Source organism: Sinocyclocheilus anshuiensis, unplaced genomic scaffold (assembly GCF_001515605.1).
Source record: "Sinocyclocheilus anshuiensis isolate Anshui unplaced genomic scaffold, SAMN03320099.WGS_v1.1 scaffold469, whole genome shotgun sequence".
Classification (NCBI taxonomy): Eukaryota; Metazoa; Chordata; class Actinopteri; order Cypriniformes; family Cyprinidae; genus Sinocyclocheilus; species Sinocyclocheilus anshuiensis.
The window spans coordinates 1,546,364-1,563,782 of record NW_015537995.1 but is presented as its reverse complement, the minus strand read 5'-3'; the positions used below and the strand labels follow the sequence as shown (position 1 = coordinate 1,563,782).

At 36.2% G+C, this 17,419-nt stretch overlaps 2 protein-coding genes across 5 annotated transcripts in view; one reads left to right on the top strand and one right to left on the bottom strand.

Annotated features, from left to right (window-relative positions):
* abcg2d (ATP binding cassette subfamily G member 2 (JR blood group)) overlaps positions 1-7,752 on the top strand; it is a 10,010-nt gene extending 2,258 nt beyond the window's left edge. Inside the window, exons 4-16 of the mRNA XM_016470310.1 lie at positions 67-181; positions 332-484; positions 678-835; positions 1,598-1,749; positions 1,904-2,005; positions 2,285-2,535; positions 4,239-4,321; positions 4,654-4,743; positions 5,352-5,476; positions 6,032-6,186; positions 6,263-6,352; positions 6,454-6,539; positions 6,778-7,752. Of these exons, the coding sequence (XP_016325796.1) occupies positions 67-181; positions 332-484; positions 678-835; positions 1,598-1,749; positions 1,904-2,005; positions 2,285-2,535; positions 4,239-4,321; positions 4,654-4,743; positions 5,352-5,476; positions 6,032-6,186; positions 6,263-6,352; positions 6,454-6,539; positions 6,778-6,925 (1,708 nt within the window). The 3' untranslated portion in view covers positions 6,926-7,752. The remainder of the gene's footprint in view (positions 1-66; positions 182-331; positions 485-677; positions 836-1,597; positions 1,750-1,903; positions 2,006-2,284; positions 2,536-4,238; positions 4,322-4,653; positions 4,744-5,351; positions 5,477-6,031; positions 6,187-6,262; positions 6,353-6,453; positions 6,540-6,777) is intronic.
* Positions 1-17,419, bottom strand: part of LOC107675808 (polycystin-2-like) — a 24,544-nt gene extending 7,125 nt beyond the window's left edge. Inside the window, exons 1-15 of one of the 4 annotated variants that reach the window (XM_016470299.1) lie at positions 17,189-17,419; positions 16,505-16,886; positions 15,641-15,754; positions 14,814-14,947; positions 14,466-14,716; positions 14,152-14,376; positions 12,686-12,914; positions 12,398-12,568; positions 12,129-12,310; positions 11,595-11,715; positions 11,280-11,500; positions 11,064-11,181; positions 10,664-10,827; positions 10,406-10,553; positions 9,360-9,461 (exon numbers count right to left, since the gene is read on the bottom strand). In XM_016470299.1, coding sequence (XP_016325785.1) covers positions 9,360-9,461; positions 10,406-10,553; positions 10,664-10,827; positions 11,064-11,181; positions 11,280-11,500; positions 11,595-11,715; positions 12,129-12,310; positions 12,398-12,568; positions 12,686-12,914; positions 14,152-14,376; positions 14,466-14,716; positions 14,814-14,947; positions 15,641-15,754; positions 16,505-16,886; positions 17,189-17,194 — 2,568 coding nt within the window. In that variant the 5' untranslated portion in view covers positions 17,195-17,419. Of the gene's footprint in view, positions 1-7,843; positions 9,462-10,405; positions 10,554-10,663; positions 10,828-11,063; positions 11,182-11,279; positions 11,501-11,594; positions 11,716-12,128; positions 12,311-12,397; positions 12,569-12,685; positions 12,915-14,151; positions 14,377-14,465; positions 14,717-14,813; positions 14,948-15,640; positions 15,755-16,504; positions 16,887-17,188 lie in introns of those variants that run through there. The other 3 variants (XM_016470288.1, XM_016470281.1, XM_016470293.1) reach the window with 3 other exon arrangements.

Sequence of the window (17,419 nt, the reverse complement as noted above, 5' to 3'; positions counted from 1 at the left end):
GGAGTCCTCTCCGCTCTCTCTCTCTCTCTCTCTCTCTCTCTCTCTCTCTCTCTCTCTCTCTCTCAGTTTTTTGGATGTACTCGCAGCCCGGAAGGATCCTGCAGGACTTTCTGGTGAAGTTCTCATCAACGGAGCCCTACAGCCACCTAATTTCAAATGTCTTTCTGGTTGTGTTGTCCAGGTACAATGCATGATCACTATATTGAGATGTGAGATCTTTTTGATGCTTAAATGCTTATAAGGTGTATGACAGTATATTGGGATTCTGAATTAAGTTTTCTTGCTGACCATATCAATCCATTATCTACAACATTTGTGGTTATGTGTTAAGGATGACATAGTGATGGGGACTCTGACGGTGAGAGAAAACCTCTGTTTCTCAGCCGCGCTACGTTTGTCCTCCCAAATCAGTCCAGGAGAGAAAGAGGCGAGAGTGAACCACCTCATCTCAGAGCTGGCCCTCAACAAAGTCGCTGATGCAAAGGTGAAATAGTATATATAATATATTTAGTATATATAAAATTTTGTAATTGGCCTCCATATTATTGGCAATTTTTAATCATCCTTTTGGAATTAAATCTAGCATGTAAGAAACTGCTTTATATTTCATGTCAAATATTACGCAGAACCTCACTAGTATCCCAAAGGATATAAACCAGAAGTGTATGTCTGTACAGGTGGGCACGCAGCTGATCCGAGGTATCTCAGGAGGCGAGAGGAAGAGGACCGGCATTGGGATGGAGCTGATCATAGACCCCTCTGTGCTGTTTCTGGACGAGCCCACCACTGGTCTGGACGCTAGTACGGCTTATTCTGCGCTCCTGCTGCTGAAGAGGTCTGTATATTCATATGCAGACATTGTAAAGATACATTTGTAAAATGAAGCAGCCATTGGTTGAGCTTCAGTTCTCAGTACCCATTTCTGAGATATGCAAGTTATCATATAAACTACCATTCAAAAGTTTGGGGTCAGTTCGATTTATTTATTTTTAAATAATGTTTTAGAAAAAAGTATATTCTGCTCACCAAGGCTTTATTTGTTCCAAAATACAGTAAAAACTTTATTACAATTTTAAAAAATATTCAAACTTCCTATTTTAATATTTTTAAGATTATTCTAGATATATTGAATTTTCAGCATCATTACTCCAGTCTTCAGTGTCACATGATCCTTCAGAAATCCCTCTAATATGCCGATATTATTAATGCTCAGCTGAGATGCTTAATATTTTTGTGAAAACCATGATGCATAAAGTCCATAAAGTCCAAAAGAACAGCATTTATTTGAAATTAAGGTTACACTTTATTTTAGGGTGTCCTTGTTACAGTGTAATTATACATTTAAGTACTGAGTATTATTAATTAACAACATGCACTTACTATATAGTTAGAGTTAGGATTTGGGTTTGGCTTAGGGTTACTTGCATGTAATTAATTATGCATAATTTATTGTTGTTATAATAGTAAATACATGTAACATGTGTAACAAGGACACCTTAAAATAAAGTGTTACTGAAATTAATTATAATTACGTGTTAATTTCCTTAAAAAAGTAATGTTGTTTTAATATCTCAACCCTGTGTCTGTTTGTTTTCAGAATGGCCGGTCAGGGACGCACCATCATCATGTCTATTCATCAGCCGCGATACTCCATTTACCGGCTCTTTGACAGCCTCACGCTGTTGGTCAACGGCAAACAAGTTTATCACGGACCCACTCAAGATGCTCTAGACTACTTTGCCAACATTGGTAGAATAATCTACAGATACAATGACTTCAATCTCTAAAAGTTTCTAATGTTTAAAATATTATTAGTTGAAAGAGCTGAATGTTTTACAGAAATACAATATTTTAAATACTAACATTTCTTACCTTAATGGTGTTTTTTCAAATGATATTGTAGGATATGCTTGTGAAGCTCATAATAACCCAGCTGATTTCTTTTTGGACATCATTAATGGCAGCTCTGCAGCTGTCAACATGACAAAGATTCAGAATAATGGAGGTACTTGGTTATCTTTCTATTGAAATGGATTTTGAGGAGCCAGATTGGCTTGTTAAGTGATTTCCTCATCAGATATGTAATGGAAAACATGCCAACAAATGCCAATAACACGTCTTGCTTTTAGTTAAAAAGGCATTTACAAAGCATTTGGCCATAAATAATAAAAGACATAAGCTGTTGGGTTCATATATTATTAGTGTTGTCAACAATTTGTCTTCAGCAGTGTAGATTATGAATTGTGTATCACTTAAATGAACTTGTGTGTAATGCTGTTGGCAGATTTCGAGTTTGAAGTGGCTGCCGTCAGCCAGCAGTCTATTGAGGATCAGCTGGTGGAGAAGTACAAAAACTGCAGTTATGCGCGGAGCATCAAAGCTGAGCTAGAGCGCATCACCCAGGCCAAAGACAACAACATCAGAGCCAAGTGTCACACCATCACCTACAACAGCTCTTTCTTCCACCAGCTCCACTGGGTGTTGTGGAGAACCTTCTGGAGTCTAATGCTGAACCCTCAGACTTCAGTAGCACAGGTACCACCGTTTATATGGCTTTGATCTGTCTATCTGTCTGACCTTCCTCTAAATTGTTTACATTTTCAGTTACAAGCATTATATATATTAATTTCTAAAAATATACATTAATTTCTTATTTTATTCTTTTTAAAACAATGTGACCCCAAAACCAAAAGAGTGATGTATTTAAAAATACATCAAAATGTGAATAGTTTAGATTTCTAATTTTATACAATTTCTATATCACCCCAAAATCAAAATTATTTTTTAGTATAGTATGAAATTATATTTTGCATAAAGAAAATAAAGCCTGTTATTAGGTCCATTAGTTTCTATATTTGTATTTTCCTCCCAATTCCTATTACTGTAATGCCATAACAATTTTAAAATATTTATGGTAAATATTGTACTGCCTTTTATTTATTTTTTGCCTGCTTTGTAGTACAATTATGATTTTCTTATAGAACAATTATTTTCTGCCTTATAGTACAATTATGCTTGGCAGTAATTTTTACTTTATTCCTGTATCGCAGTACGGAGAATTGTAGTATGGAAATTGAGAGTGATGGTAATTACACAAACAAAACTAAATCTTGAGACACATGGAAAATTAATTATGAAAATAATGTGAAATCATCTAAATCTAATGGTTCTAATATAGACTTCATCTTTTTAATGAAAAACACAATTCTGGTAACACTTTAGTATAGGGACCAATTCTCACTATTAACTAGTTGCTTATTAGCATGCCAATTATTAAAATATTGTCTGTTTATTAGTACTTATAAAGCACATATTGTGCATATCCCTAATCCTACCCAGTACCTAAACTTGACAACTACCTTACTAACTATAAACAAGCAGCAAATTAGGAGTTAATTGAGGCAAGTCGTAGTTTACGGTTTGTTAATAGCGAGAACTGGACCTTAAAATAAAGTGTGACAATAATTCCTTCTTTTGTAATGTAACCAGCTCATGTTTTCATGAGATTCAAGCATTTAGCTTAAGGAATGTAGGGACAGATTACACTAAACAAAGATTTATTGCCCAATGGTTTAGATCCATTCCCTCCCGCTCCAGATTTTCCTCGAAAGAGACTTTCTGAAGATTTAGATGCTCATTAACCACCAAATACCATCAGAGGAGCCCTCGATTTACAAATTATTAACAGCTGAGTGCTCCTAGAGGCTTTCGACTAATTTCTCGAAGTCAAAGCTAAGCGGATTTGGTGACTGTTGTGATCTGGGTCTCACCATGCAGTGTGGAGAAACATCTCGCAAGCGTAACAGAATTGTGTCTATCAGACCATCACCTGACTGGAGTTAGTTGAGCGCTGGCGCCTCGACATCAGGATTGAAGAGTGGTTTATCATCGTCAGCTCTGCTGTATTTGCTTAGCCTTTTACCCTGGGAACGACTTTCACACTGCTCAGACACTCATAAGCTGTCAAGAGATTATTGTCAAACTCGCTGCCTGTCACTCCTCCTGCCTATTACCTTTAGTGAGTCAATGATCATGCTCAGCCGTTTGTGTGCAGATGCCAAGATGTTCAATTCGTGTAACTGGTTCATTTGATTTGCTAGTAGTTATTTCCTATGCATTTTCTTTAAGTATTTCTAGATTTACCTTCAAAGTAATATCTTAATGAAAGCATGTTCATGTGTCAGTTACATTGAAATCATAGAGCATGCTGCTTGAATTACGATCTTTATTTTTGGCAGCTGGCTGTCACGACCCTCATGGCTGCCATTGTTGGTGCGATCTTCTATGGAGTCAAAGATGACCAGAGTGGCATACAAAACAGGTGAGATAATCGTTCTCAAGTAAATGGAACTGAGTGACTTTATTTGAATGCCTTTATTAAAGCTGTGTCTGCGTATAAAGCTTCACATTATTCTGGACAAAGTACGCAAATCCTGTACTTTTTCTATATATCCTGTACTTAGCGTAAAACCTATGATATTATCCTTAAAAATGCAGTGAAATAAATGTGAAGACTTCCAATGAAAATATTCTGATAAAGAACATGCTTGTAAAATGTACTTACATACTTTGCACATAAACAGTTTGAGTACACTGAGAAGAAGAACAAGCAAGATTTACTATTAAATGCAAATGTCACCATTTTCGTTTCAGGTTTGGTGTTTTGTTCTTCATCACAACGAATCAGTGTTTCAGCACACTCTCGGCTGCCGAACTCTTCATCACCGAGCGCAAACTGTTTATGTGAGTGCTTCAACACCTGTTTGACATTTAGAAAAGCTCAAGAAATATTTGATTTGCTACTACGGAGTATATTTTCAAGCAAATAAGCACCCATACATAATGAGAAACTGAAAAGAAGTTCTTGCGAGTGGTTTTATTTCTGTTTCTGCATATCCTGGGGTCTCTAAATGATCTGTAATAATGCAGTGTTGCATAAAAAACTGGCTCAGTCCCTAATATCAAAAAGCTGCTTTGATGCAGTTTTGGTTCTGCATCTACTTTTGGTTCAGCCTTAAACTTGTTTTGAAATATGCCATTAGAGAGTATGTTTTTATTATTATTGCTATTTTAACTATTTTATTAGAATTAAAATGTTTATTACAATATATAATAAATTTACAATTTAAAAATGAAAAATATAATTCAAATAAATGAAAATATAATTATATTTTAAATACATAATTTAACATTTCTATATTTATCATTTTATTTATAATTAACATTATTTCTCTACTTAATCTCTGTGATTCATTCTGTGTAAACACCTTTTTTAGATGCAGGTTCAGATGCATCTTCTGTTCCACCTCTACAGTGTAAATTGGCATGTTATTTATTTACTTTTTTTGTAGTCATGAATACACAAGTGGATACTACAGAGTGTCTGTCTACTTCCTGTCTAAGATCCTGTCTGACATCATCACTCAGCGCACAGTCCCCACCATACTCTTCACCTGTGTTGTTTATTTCATGATTGGTATGTTGTAAATGATTATACCTTAAAGGGGTCCTATTATGCTCTTTTACAAAGTCTTGATTTTGTTTTGGGGGTGTACTAGAACAGGCTCTCATACTAGGTTGTTCGAAAAACACATTATTTTTCACATATTTTACATTATTACAACACCTCTCTCCCCAGTCTGGCATGAACGGCTCGAATAGTTCCTGTATCAAATGTATTTGTGATATCACAAATCCCGGAAAATATGCGTTGTAGTCCAATTGAGTCGTTCGTTGTAGTTTTTGAAAAGTGATTTCTGTTAAATAAAATATCTCCTTTTGAATTGGACTTTGAGCTTTGTAACTTTGCAGATCTTTTTTTATGCTCAAATAGCAACATTACACTTACTAAAGTTGAAAAAGTGAAAAAGCGTAATAGGGCCCCTTTAAAGAAACTGAATAATTTCTTAATTGCTTACTTGAATTGCAAGATCCACTAGTTTTCTGTAAACATTAATTTACAGTTTTAATTGAATGTATCTTTGCATGCATGTTTGCAGTGTTCTAAGATGTTGAAATCTTTGTTTTGCAGGGTTAAAACCCACAGTGGCAGCATTCTTTATCTTCATGTTGACAGTGATTCTGGTTTCTTGTGCGGCTGTGTCCATGACCATGGCCATCTCAGCTGACCAATCAGTGGTGGCCGTGGCCAACATCTTCATGACCATCAGCTTCATCTTCATGATGGCAAGTTCACACAATCACAAGTCTTTTTACTGCAGAGAAGGCCTGTTCTTCTAACTTGAATCGCATGTGTGTCCAGATCTTCTCTGGTCTGCTGGTTAATCTGAAGAGCATCATGGACTGGCTGTCCTGGCTGAAGTATCTCAGCATCCCTCGCTATGGACTCGAGGTATGAACTTCCGCTTCTGTCACTACATCTGAGTGACTAAAAGACTTTCTGTTGAGATAATATTTTAATGATGGTTGAGGAATGTCTAATCCTTCCAACAGGCATTGGAGATAAATGAGTTTGTGGGGCTGAAGTTTTGTGGGAATGTCTCTGCCGTGATGAGCAGTCCTGCTGCTGACATCCTCATGTATGTAAAAATATATGTATATATTAAGATATAGATGGCTTATGAACTCCTAGTCTTCTAATACGTTTGGTTTTGCACTTAGAAATATTTATAATTGTATATATTGTGTAGGGTTCCACTTTATCATAATTAGTTAAATCTCCAAAATTTCATTCAAATGTTTTGGTGTCAGTATGATGGTAGTGTATGTATACAATAGATCTTTTAGCGTAATCTTCTACTACATTATATTTTACAGGTGCACAGGAGAACAGCATCTGACGTTCCAAGGAATCGATTACTCATCCTGGGGTTTCTGGCACAACCACATAGCACTTACGGTCATGACTTTGATTTTTCTCATCATCGCTTACATCAAGCTCAGATTCATTCCCAAGTTCTCGTAAATGTTCTGATTATTGTTAGCTTTATGAATCATCACACATTACCACACTCGATTCTGCTGTCTTACAATATCATTTTGGCCTTTACAGTAAGGATGAATGTAGATGGGATAGTTGTGCTTTCTTTCAATACTGATTTCATCCCAAATTCAAGACTGTAATAGTCTTATTATATTAAAATTGGCGCTATTTACTTTACAAATACACATTACTGGTCTTACTGTGAAGAGTTAATCAGTTCACATTATTTTTCTGGTAATCAGTGTGTCCCTACATTTACATTCTTTCTTATTCTGTTCAAATGTGTCGCATTAGAGGAATAAAATGGGCTGTGAATGTTTCATGTTGACTTGTTAGTGTACTAATACATCGTAACATTATTCGAATATTATAAGAGATAAATAAGAAATCCTAAATGAGAGTATTTCATAAGGTTATATTATGTTACCTTTACTGAAATGATTTATTAATCAAGTTAAATGTAAATATTTTGTCATCTCTTTCATTGTTCCTGGTGCGGCTCGCTCCTTCATAATCTGTGTAACTGGTCTTAGTGTGGCCTAATCCACAGCCAGCAAACATCAATGAGAGAACTGAAGAACACTGTTTGCTGTGCTAAAACCATGGATAAAGGCTAGTAAACTTTGTGACTCTGCTGATAACTAAACAATATCCTTATTGTACAGATCTTACAGTCGCTTTGTTAGAGGGCATTATGACTGGGATCAATCCAAATAATGAGCACATGATGAGTCTGAATGGATTTTATTTTGAATGGCTGTCATATTAAACTAATAGAATCTGCCAACTACAGAGTACCATAAAGAGTTACAAAGGAAATTGCACAAAAAAAGTAAAAAAAAAAAAAAGAAAGTTTTTGACATTTTTATTAAGCTTTAAGAAGACGTGTGTAATTTCTGCTTCTCTAGCAGCACCAAACGCTGATTTGTTTAAGCGACCCAACATAACACATCTGCCACAAGTTACTACCTGTTTGACCGTATATTTATACAACCTCTGAAAACAATTATTTTAGCAGTTTGTTGATGCTAGTTGTGCAGAAACTATACACTTTACATTTAGGGAATCATGAAAAGCTATGTAAATCCTACCTTAAGACAAATACTACATGGGTTTCCCATGAAATCAGATGCACTCCAAATCGAAGTTTGTTTAAAAAGGCAAAAAGTATCAAAATGATTTAAGAATCATAATTATTAAAATTAAATTTAAGTATATATGTTTAACAAAACATGCCACACTTGTACTAAAACGAGATGTGAACTGCAAAATATTGCAGGAAAATTGCACCAAAGCTCATTACCAAATGCATAGTTTATATATAAAGCATTGTGTGACCACCTTCATTGTTTGAAAATTATGAATGTTTACTTTTCATGTGAGAGATGCATTGTAAGGTATAATTTTGTGTAAGAATAGATATTTTCATACATTTCTTCCGTTCCATCATATATATAGATACTGATCCTTGTTGAACATTATTTCCTTCATTACATTCATTACTGTAAGCTTTCCATCTGGTTTCTTCATTACGGATGAAAATGGACTTTAATACTGTAGGTTAGTGAAAGCATAATGCATATCTATACTGCGTTTCATCCACACTGTAAGCAGTGCATTCAACCATAGCAGGATACAGTACAAAAAATGTGATATATAATATACTTTCCCAAGCCATTTTTACAATGACTTCTAACCAAATGGTGACAAGGTAATTTTTAGTGACTATTCGGTTCACATAGATGTATTAATTGTATTTATTTTTTTGCTTATATGCCGTTACTAATTTAATCAAAATGATTTAAGAGAAATTTTGGGATCAATGCATACAGTAAATTAGTTATAGCTTGATGGGAAAATAATATACTGAATAGAAGTAATCATAGCTAAGATTGCTGGAAAAAGCAAAATGTACCTCAATTTTAAAATGCATTTATATGTACCTGGTTAATACAGGCAAAGCAAAGCTGCCACTGACTGACCTTAAAATCTAATTTGTTTCATTAGCATATCCACAAAAATGTGTTTTTATTAAGTAATAATGAAACTGTGTTTTAGAACTTCCTTGTCGCATAAAAAAACATTTATCTTAATTTTTGCATTATAAAGCCCCATTTAACTTTAATATAAAGAAACCCAAATAAATAGCTTTTTGCAGGACTATTTAACTCTACTGCAGTGGCTTTGGGGCGGACCTTTAACACTGTTTAAGTAAATTTTGCCCAGTGCACTGCACCAAATAAATTGTGGACTTCATGATCTGTAGGAATGTTTTTACAATCAAAACCCTTCACATGTGGGCGGCCCCACTGGCCGCACCATCTGGGCCCTCGTTGGACAGTGAGGATGGTGAGCGGGAACTGTGTGGGCGGAGCTGAGCAGATGGGATGATGGGAGTGGTCTGATGGTGGCTCACCTGTGACATGGTGTCATCAGACTCCCAGCGCTCCAGTTCTTCTCTCACCAGCCCGTCCATTTGCTCTCGGTGCAGCTCTGGATCTCGGCCCATCCTCTCATCCTGAGACAATCAAATTATACTTCTTAATGTACGCTACAATATTTTGGTCTAATCCACAATTAAATATAAAAATGACTAAAGCTGTGTCTCAAAACCTACTGTCTTGAAAGCATTTTTTGGGAATCATAAAGCACAGTCCCAACACAATTTATCTCCATGTCCTGACAAATCATTTGTCTAAAAGCAAAAATGCAACTCGACAGTAATATGTTTTATATATGATTACAATTCTATTTAGTAGTAAATTATGTTGGAAAGTTCTAAATATTTTTTAATCAATTACTTTTTAAAAGTAAATAGTAATTAAACTAATAAAGTGAAATATATTTAAAAATATATAAAATATTAAACAATAAAATGTACACTAAAAAGCAAAGGGTTGGAAAAATTAAGATTTTTTTACATTTCTACTTTTAATTTTTTAACACTTATTCAACACTAATGATTGAAATTAATCAAAAGTGACAGTAAATACATTTATAATGTTACAAAAGATTTCTATTTCAATGTTTAATGCTGTTCTTTAAACATTCTATTCATCAAAGAATGCTAAAAAATCTAATTTACCAAAAAAATATTAAGCAGCAAAACACTGATAATAATAAGCATCTTGATTAATAATTGAGCACCAAATCAGCATATTGGAATGATTTCTGAAGGATCACGTGACACTGGTGTAATGATGCTCTAAAATCTTGGGAATAAACTACATTTTAAATATATTCAAGTAGAAAAGTTATTTTAAATTGTAATAATAATTTCACAATACTACTTTTTTTTACCGTATTGCTAATCAAATAAATGCAGCCTTGGTGAGCATAAGTGACTTCTTTCAAAAACATTGAATAATTGTAATTATTCAAGACTTTGACTGGTGTGTACAATATATTAAAAAAATACATAATGCACACATATTTGTAAAGTGAAACTTTTTTTATCATCACCTCCATGACTCCATCCAGGATCCGTCCAAGCACATCTCTCCTCTTCATCTTGGCTCTCTCCATGGCCTCTAACTTCACGATAACGGCGTCAATCTTTGACACGATGCTGCCGATGGAGTGCTCCATGCGGTCCACTCGACGCACAAGCCTGATGGGCCACAACAAATACAAACAGCTTTTTATTTAGAGCTCAAACATTCAATATATTGTGAAAATGTAATCCTAGCTAAAAGATATTGAGTGACAGGCGATGTTTACACTTGGAACTCCTCGTATGACACGCCCCCTGAGCTGCTGCCACGGCGACGAGAGCTGTGTCCACTGTCCTCATCATCGTCCTCCTCTGAGTCGTCCTGGCTGCGTGAGAAGCTCCGCCCACTCCCTGGCCTGGGCAGCGAACTGTGCTCCAGATCCAAGTCCTCCTGGCGAGTGTTCAAGAGATACTAAGCATCCGTTCCAGTGTAATTTAGCAATTTGCTTCTTTATTTTACATGTTTTAACTATGCTCAGAAGGTCATGGGTTCAGTTCCCAAGGAAAACAAGAACTGATCATATGTGTTCCTTGAATGCAATGTTAATTGCTTTGGATAAAAGTGCTTGCCACATGCAAAAACAAAACCGTTTATACAACATCCTGTAGCATTAGTTTTTCACTCACTCTCTCTTTCTCCAAGTCATCTCTCATTTGCTGGTGCTCGTGTTCGGTCAGTTCCTGATCTCCATCAAGGTCATACTTGGCAAAAATGGCTTCAATCTCAGCATCCGAATGGCCCTTTCTATGCACAAACGCATATAAAACAGTTCACACTGACAGTTATATCCATCTTGGGAGGGGTTGAATTTGTATCATACAGTAGAGGTAAATGTTTCTCACCCTCTGAGGTCCTGCCGGAGCTCATCAAAGCTGAGTTTGCCCGCAGCCTGGTGTAAACTGTCTGGAATGTCACTGATGGAGGTCTTCTTCAGCTTGAGTTTGACCATCGCCCTGTTGTAGCCCTTCTTGATGAGGTCTGTGATCTCCATCTCTGACCTCTGCTGGGCCATGTCAGCTTTCACCTCAGAGTAAGTGTCATTGATGATGGCCAAGAACATATTCTGAACAGAACAAAAGGCCCAGTAAAACACGAGCATTTTTAAATTTAGGATTGATTTCATGTGATTTATGTTGTGTTCCTCTTGTTGTGTTTACCAGTAGAATCATGAAGATGAAGAACACAAATGTGGTGAAGTAAATCGGCCCCAACACGCTGTCAGCCTCCTCGATTTCTGAGAAGTCAAAATCTCCCAGAATGATCCGGAACTGTGTGAAACTGTGAGCAACAGAAACCACCAACATTAGAGATATTTTGAAGAATGTGGATAATCAGTTGCTGTTCCCCATTGACTTCCATAGTATTTTTTTCCGTATTAAAAGCTTGATGGTGAGTAAATGATGACAGAATTTTCATTTTGGGTGGATTTTATTTAAACTAAAAAAAAAAATAGAAAATGTAAAAGTAAAAAACTAAAAGTAAGAAAATTTTAAAATTAAACATACAAGGATAAATCATACACAATAAGATCTATAGCATGCATTTAGAATGTATGCATGATGACTTCAATCTCGTATAAAACTTTTCAAAATAGCTAACAGCTAATTATTGTCATGTTTTTGTGTATTATTATTTATGTAATACTATATTCTAAGTATATTTTTGGTTATTTAGATGCCTCCAAAACTCACATGCAGGCCTGGAAGGTGCTGAAGTCGTTGACTTGAGTTCCAAACACTAAATACGCCAGCTGAGCGTAGGCCAGGAACACGATGAAAAACATGAGAGCGAAGCCCATCAGGTCCTTGGCACAGCGTGACATGGTGGTGGACAGCTGATTCATGGTCTTGTTGAAATTAATAAACTTAAAAACCTGTGGGAAAAGCAAGATGGCTGTAGTTTGATGAAACGACAACAAAAAATTGTTTTTTACATGTCAGATATTGAGACGAGACCTCACCTTCACCCATGAGAGGAAGACAATGATGGCAGCCAGGTTGTTGAAGTGAACCTGAAGGCGAGCAAGCGGCTCAAAGTTGGGGTATGTGCTGTGGTTCTCCAGCAGGAAGTGAAGTCTGTGACTGACCGCTGACGTTCTGCAGATGTTCATAATGATGGCTGGAACGCTGAGCTGTGACGATGATGAACAAAGACCAAGGTGCCATAGTCAGTTGCACAAATGACATTGGCTGGAGTAAACCATACATATGCAGTGTCTTAAAATCTTTCATTATGCCCTTTGACCTACTGCGACAATGAGAACATCCAAGCAGTTCCACAGGCTCTTGAAGTAACGCAAACGATGCAGGCGGATCTCTAGAACTTCTTCCACCAGGTAATACAGCACAAAGAGACAGAAGGCCACTTCACATATCCCCACAAAGTAGTCCCAGCTGGACACGTATCGGATAAGACGCACCGTCTGGAACTGCCAGGAGGTCACAGCGCCACCTGTGGCTGGAAACTCCACCAGTAACCTACAGCAAAGCAGTCCAAAACAGATCTTTGAGGAAATATTGTATATTAAGTCAGCATGGATGCTAATATGGAAGCATATAGGTAGAATTTGTGTTATACATTTTCATTTTCATTTCGCAACTTATAAAGCGTTCAAATGTGCATGCAATTTACATATTAAGACTACTGTTGGAAATGGCAAATGTAAATTATATAATTTAATTTTCATTTTACTTTTGCACCAAACTTTGCACGTATGGGTAATGGAAAATGTAAATTTAAATACAGAAATACAATGCCATTTTGAATATTGCATTGCCATTTTGCATATTGCATTTTAAATTGAATTTCGCTACCTATATGCTTCCATATGCTAAAGCTATGCTATATTTTATTACATAAAATAACACATGACATGCGTAAAAAAAAAAACTAAAATCATGGCCACAAATGAAGAATTTGTTCCTACAATTTAATAATTAGCTCTTTTGTTTTAAGTAAAATGCATAGTCATGTTGTACTAATTCGTTCTCATAATTTGCTAATTTGTTCCCTCTTTTCAGTTAAATTGTAGCCTGGATTTAACAAATTAATAAATTGTGGGAACAAATTCTTAATTCGTGGCACCAAAATCTTTTGTTTTAAAAATCTTGTGAGTTTGTGAATCTTTTGTTTTAATGTTTTACACTTAAATAGTCGTTTAAATTATTTAATATATTTAAATTAAATAAATGCAAGAAAGAGTGTTCAAATGGTGGGCAAATTACACCATCACAAATGCTAAATTTAATCCTAAAAAAGGTTCTTAAAACTTAAATTTCTTTAAAAAAATATAAAAAGTTATACTTTATAAGTAAAAAGTAGAGAAAAGCTTGATATTTTGAATGGAGTCTGTATGTTAAAAGTAGAAGAATGTTAAACCTACGCTATATTTTATTATATATAATACTTATTTAAATGTAGTTATTTACATTCATTTTCATTTAAATAGTTATTTAAATGATATATATATATTAACATTAAACAAATGCAAGCAAGAAAACAATCACAATTCCGTATGTAATCCATCATAAAACTTTGACTATTAATGAATAACTTTAATTGCAAATTTCTTTGTTTTTTTTAAAGTACAAGTACAAAAAGTTTACAAAAAAGCTTGATAGTTTAAATGGAGTCTGTATGTTAAAGGTTTGGGCAGAATTAATTGCAAAAATGTATTAAATCTAATGCACTTGTAACACAGCTTCAGTTCATTACCTGACAATACAAAACAGGTTAACGTTGCCATTGTAGACGGAGAAGTCCAGGAACACTGCTCTAGTGCCACGGTCCAACCAGAGGTTGTTTTTTAACTCCTGCAGCTGATTGGCTGACTTCTCTCGAGTGCGTGACAGGTCCTGGTAGTATCCTCCACCGCCATAGGTTGACACCTGACCCCAGTAGCTGCTCTCACCCAGCCTGCTCTCCTCGGAGTACCTCCACCTGACAAATAAACGGAATGACAAACCTGTTTAAGACCAAAGATCAGCCAATATTTTATAAATTCAAAATATACGTGTATTTTTACATACGCTGTCCCATTCTTCGATCCGAATGCTGACTTGTCCTCAGTGGCGGGAGAATAGACACTGTAGCAGTCGTAAACCTCATCCCGCAGGTCCTCATGGACAGAACAGGACTCATTGCGTACTTTGAGTTGCCGGAGACGTGGGACGCCCAACAGGAGGTTCTCGTAGTAGATCAGACTCTGGTTTTCTGGGAGGCTCTTGTTGTTGTACCAGAACTCCCAGTACATGCCATTAAGAAAAGGGCCTTCTGTGAACTACACAGATAATGTTTTCATTAACATCTGTGATGCAATTGGAACTACTGTGCATTTTCATACTGTAAAAGAGCATTCAAGTCAGTGGAATAATTACTTTCCAGAAGTCCTCCATGGTTGAAAGAGTCTTGAAGGTCATCGGTTCTCCGCTTGTCAGCGGTGTATCCAAGAATAGTTGGGACATGACTTTGGTGTAGTAGTACATGTTGGTGCTCACCATTCCGTAGGTTACTAAAACAAATATCAATAATGTGTCTTAAACAGAATAACATGTTGTGTTTCTGTAGATGGTAGAGCATATCGGAGAGCAGTTAGATGCTCCTAAAATGTTCACTATAAAAAATGTTGTGCACTTTTAATATGGATTCATTTATTTGTGTTCCTGTAGCTCAAGCTGTAAAGCATGGTACAAGCCAATGTCATGGGTTCAATTCCCAAAGGATGCATTAACTGATCAAATGTACTGTATACTGTATATGCAATGTAAGTTGTTTAAAAATCTGAAAAGTCTGAAATGCATAAATGTAAAATGAAAATGCATTTGAGCAGACTCTAAATACTCAAAAATGTAAATTGTTGCTGTGGTTGTTACGAGGATTAAAGTGCCTGTTATACCAGAAAGAAAGACCGCCAGAGCTGGAGCAGACCAGGGAAACTGACAATTTGAGCAATATTTTTTCCATTATGACATCTGATTCTCTATGCTGAATGGCAACTCATACTATAGCAATTAAAATAAAAAATAAAAAACTGTTATACTTTTTAAGTATCATTACGTTTTGTGCTCTAATTAAACAGATTCTTAATCTGATGAATATTTTTAAGGCCTATTACTCTTAACATGTAAGGAAAGGACATGTAAAAGAATGTAACATGGTATGCATTAACATATTCAAGCATGAAACTGTCCGATATTCAACTTACATATGCAGAGGGTGACCAGAAAGAGGATGTAGGTGATCATTTCTCGTAGGACAGTTTTCAGGTACATCTCTCTGTTACTGTTGCTCTCACCCAAAAGACGGGTATCCCACAGCACTGAAAAAGATAAAGAAATAAATCTTCCATTAATTCACAAAATCACGTTTACCTAGCTATATAATTAGGCACTTTTCACTTACAAATTAAGGTTAAGTCATAATTAATACAGACTAACTATTAACCCTGAAATACAACTCATTTTTAAACCCTTATTTCATACTGAGGTACTTTAGAAGTTACAAGGAAACCATGATACATATTTTTGGGATGCTTGCGTTAAGTACATTATAAATAGGACCCCTTTTACCTTTTACTTAAGACATTATCTTGGCCCTTTATGAAAAGGCAACTTTATCAAAAGTGTAACCCATCCTAGCAAGGCTATTACAAGTTTTACTATATGTGATCCTGGAGCACAAAACCTTAAAAAAGTCTTAAGTCGCTGGGGTATATTTGTAGCAATAGCCAACAATACACTGTATAGGTCAAAATTATCGACATTTCTTTTGTGCCAAAAATCATTAGGATATTAAGTAAAGATCATGTTCCATGAAGATATTTTGTAAATTTCCTACCGTAAATATATCAAAACTTAATTTTTGATTAGTAACTCGGCCCTCGGCCAAATATTGTCCTATCCTAACAAACCATACATCAATGGAAAGCTTATTTATTCAGATGATGTTTAAAACTCAATTTCAAAAAACTGACGCTTATGATTGGTTTTGTGGTCCAGGGTCACATAATTGTGTTTACATTTTCAGTGTAGTGAAACATAAACCACAATAATCCTAGCAACAGTTTGACCTCTCATTTTCTCCAGTATCCTCTTCCCACAGCTGCTGTGTTCTTGTGCTGGTGGAGTTGGATACAGTCCTCTGTTGATCCGCGCACTGATGCTGCTGCTGGACGCCGTGGACACTGACCTCCGGCCGGGGCTCGCCGGAGGCCAGTCCGCTTCCATCATCCCCTCCTCCGGCTCGAACCCTGGGTTATCCCGGCTCCATGCCTGTCTGGAGCTGGAGGTGGGTGGAGAGGGGGTCTCATCGGGCACTCCGAGGCCCACTTCTTCATGATGCATTTTTTCCATCTCGATCCCTTCATAAGGCGGAGAGGATGCGGATGCCGCCTGGGCCTGCGGTGCTTGAGGACGGACGCGACTGGAGCTCATCGTGTCATTTACAGTAACCTAACATAAACACACGTCTTCATTTTAGTCGCTCTTTAACGCTGGGTTATTGGGAAGCTGCCAAAACTCAAAACACTAACGTTAATTCAAAACGTCTCGAATTTGATTTCCGTCAAGTCAGAGTTATTGAATAGCTAACGTTATCGTTTCAGCTTTTTAAATCTCTCAATATCCAATTTTACGATGTTATGTAATAGAAATACGCGAGAAAATCCGAGTGAAAACTTCATACAACAACAAAAACCGCAGAAAGGTATTTGTCTGGAAAAAGAGACGCTTCGAAAAATAAGAATAGTTTATACTTGCATGTTTTTCTCTGGGTGGCTTCAGTCCAGCTTTTGTGAGAGTTTGGAAAAGCAGTTTTCCAGTCCCCCCTCAGCCATCTTGTTCCCAGTTGTTCCCAGACTGGAGGAATCCAGTTACACTGACATCAACCTCTGGAAACTTCAACATTAGCCTTATTTAGTGCGGCTCCTCCCTTTCTGTCCACCACACTCTCACTGACACTCACAACATCATTAAAACGCGCGTTT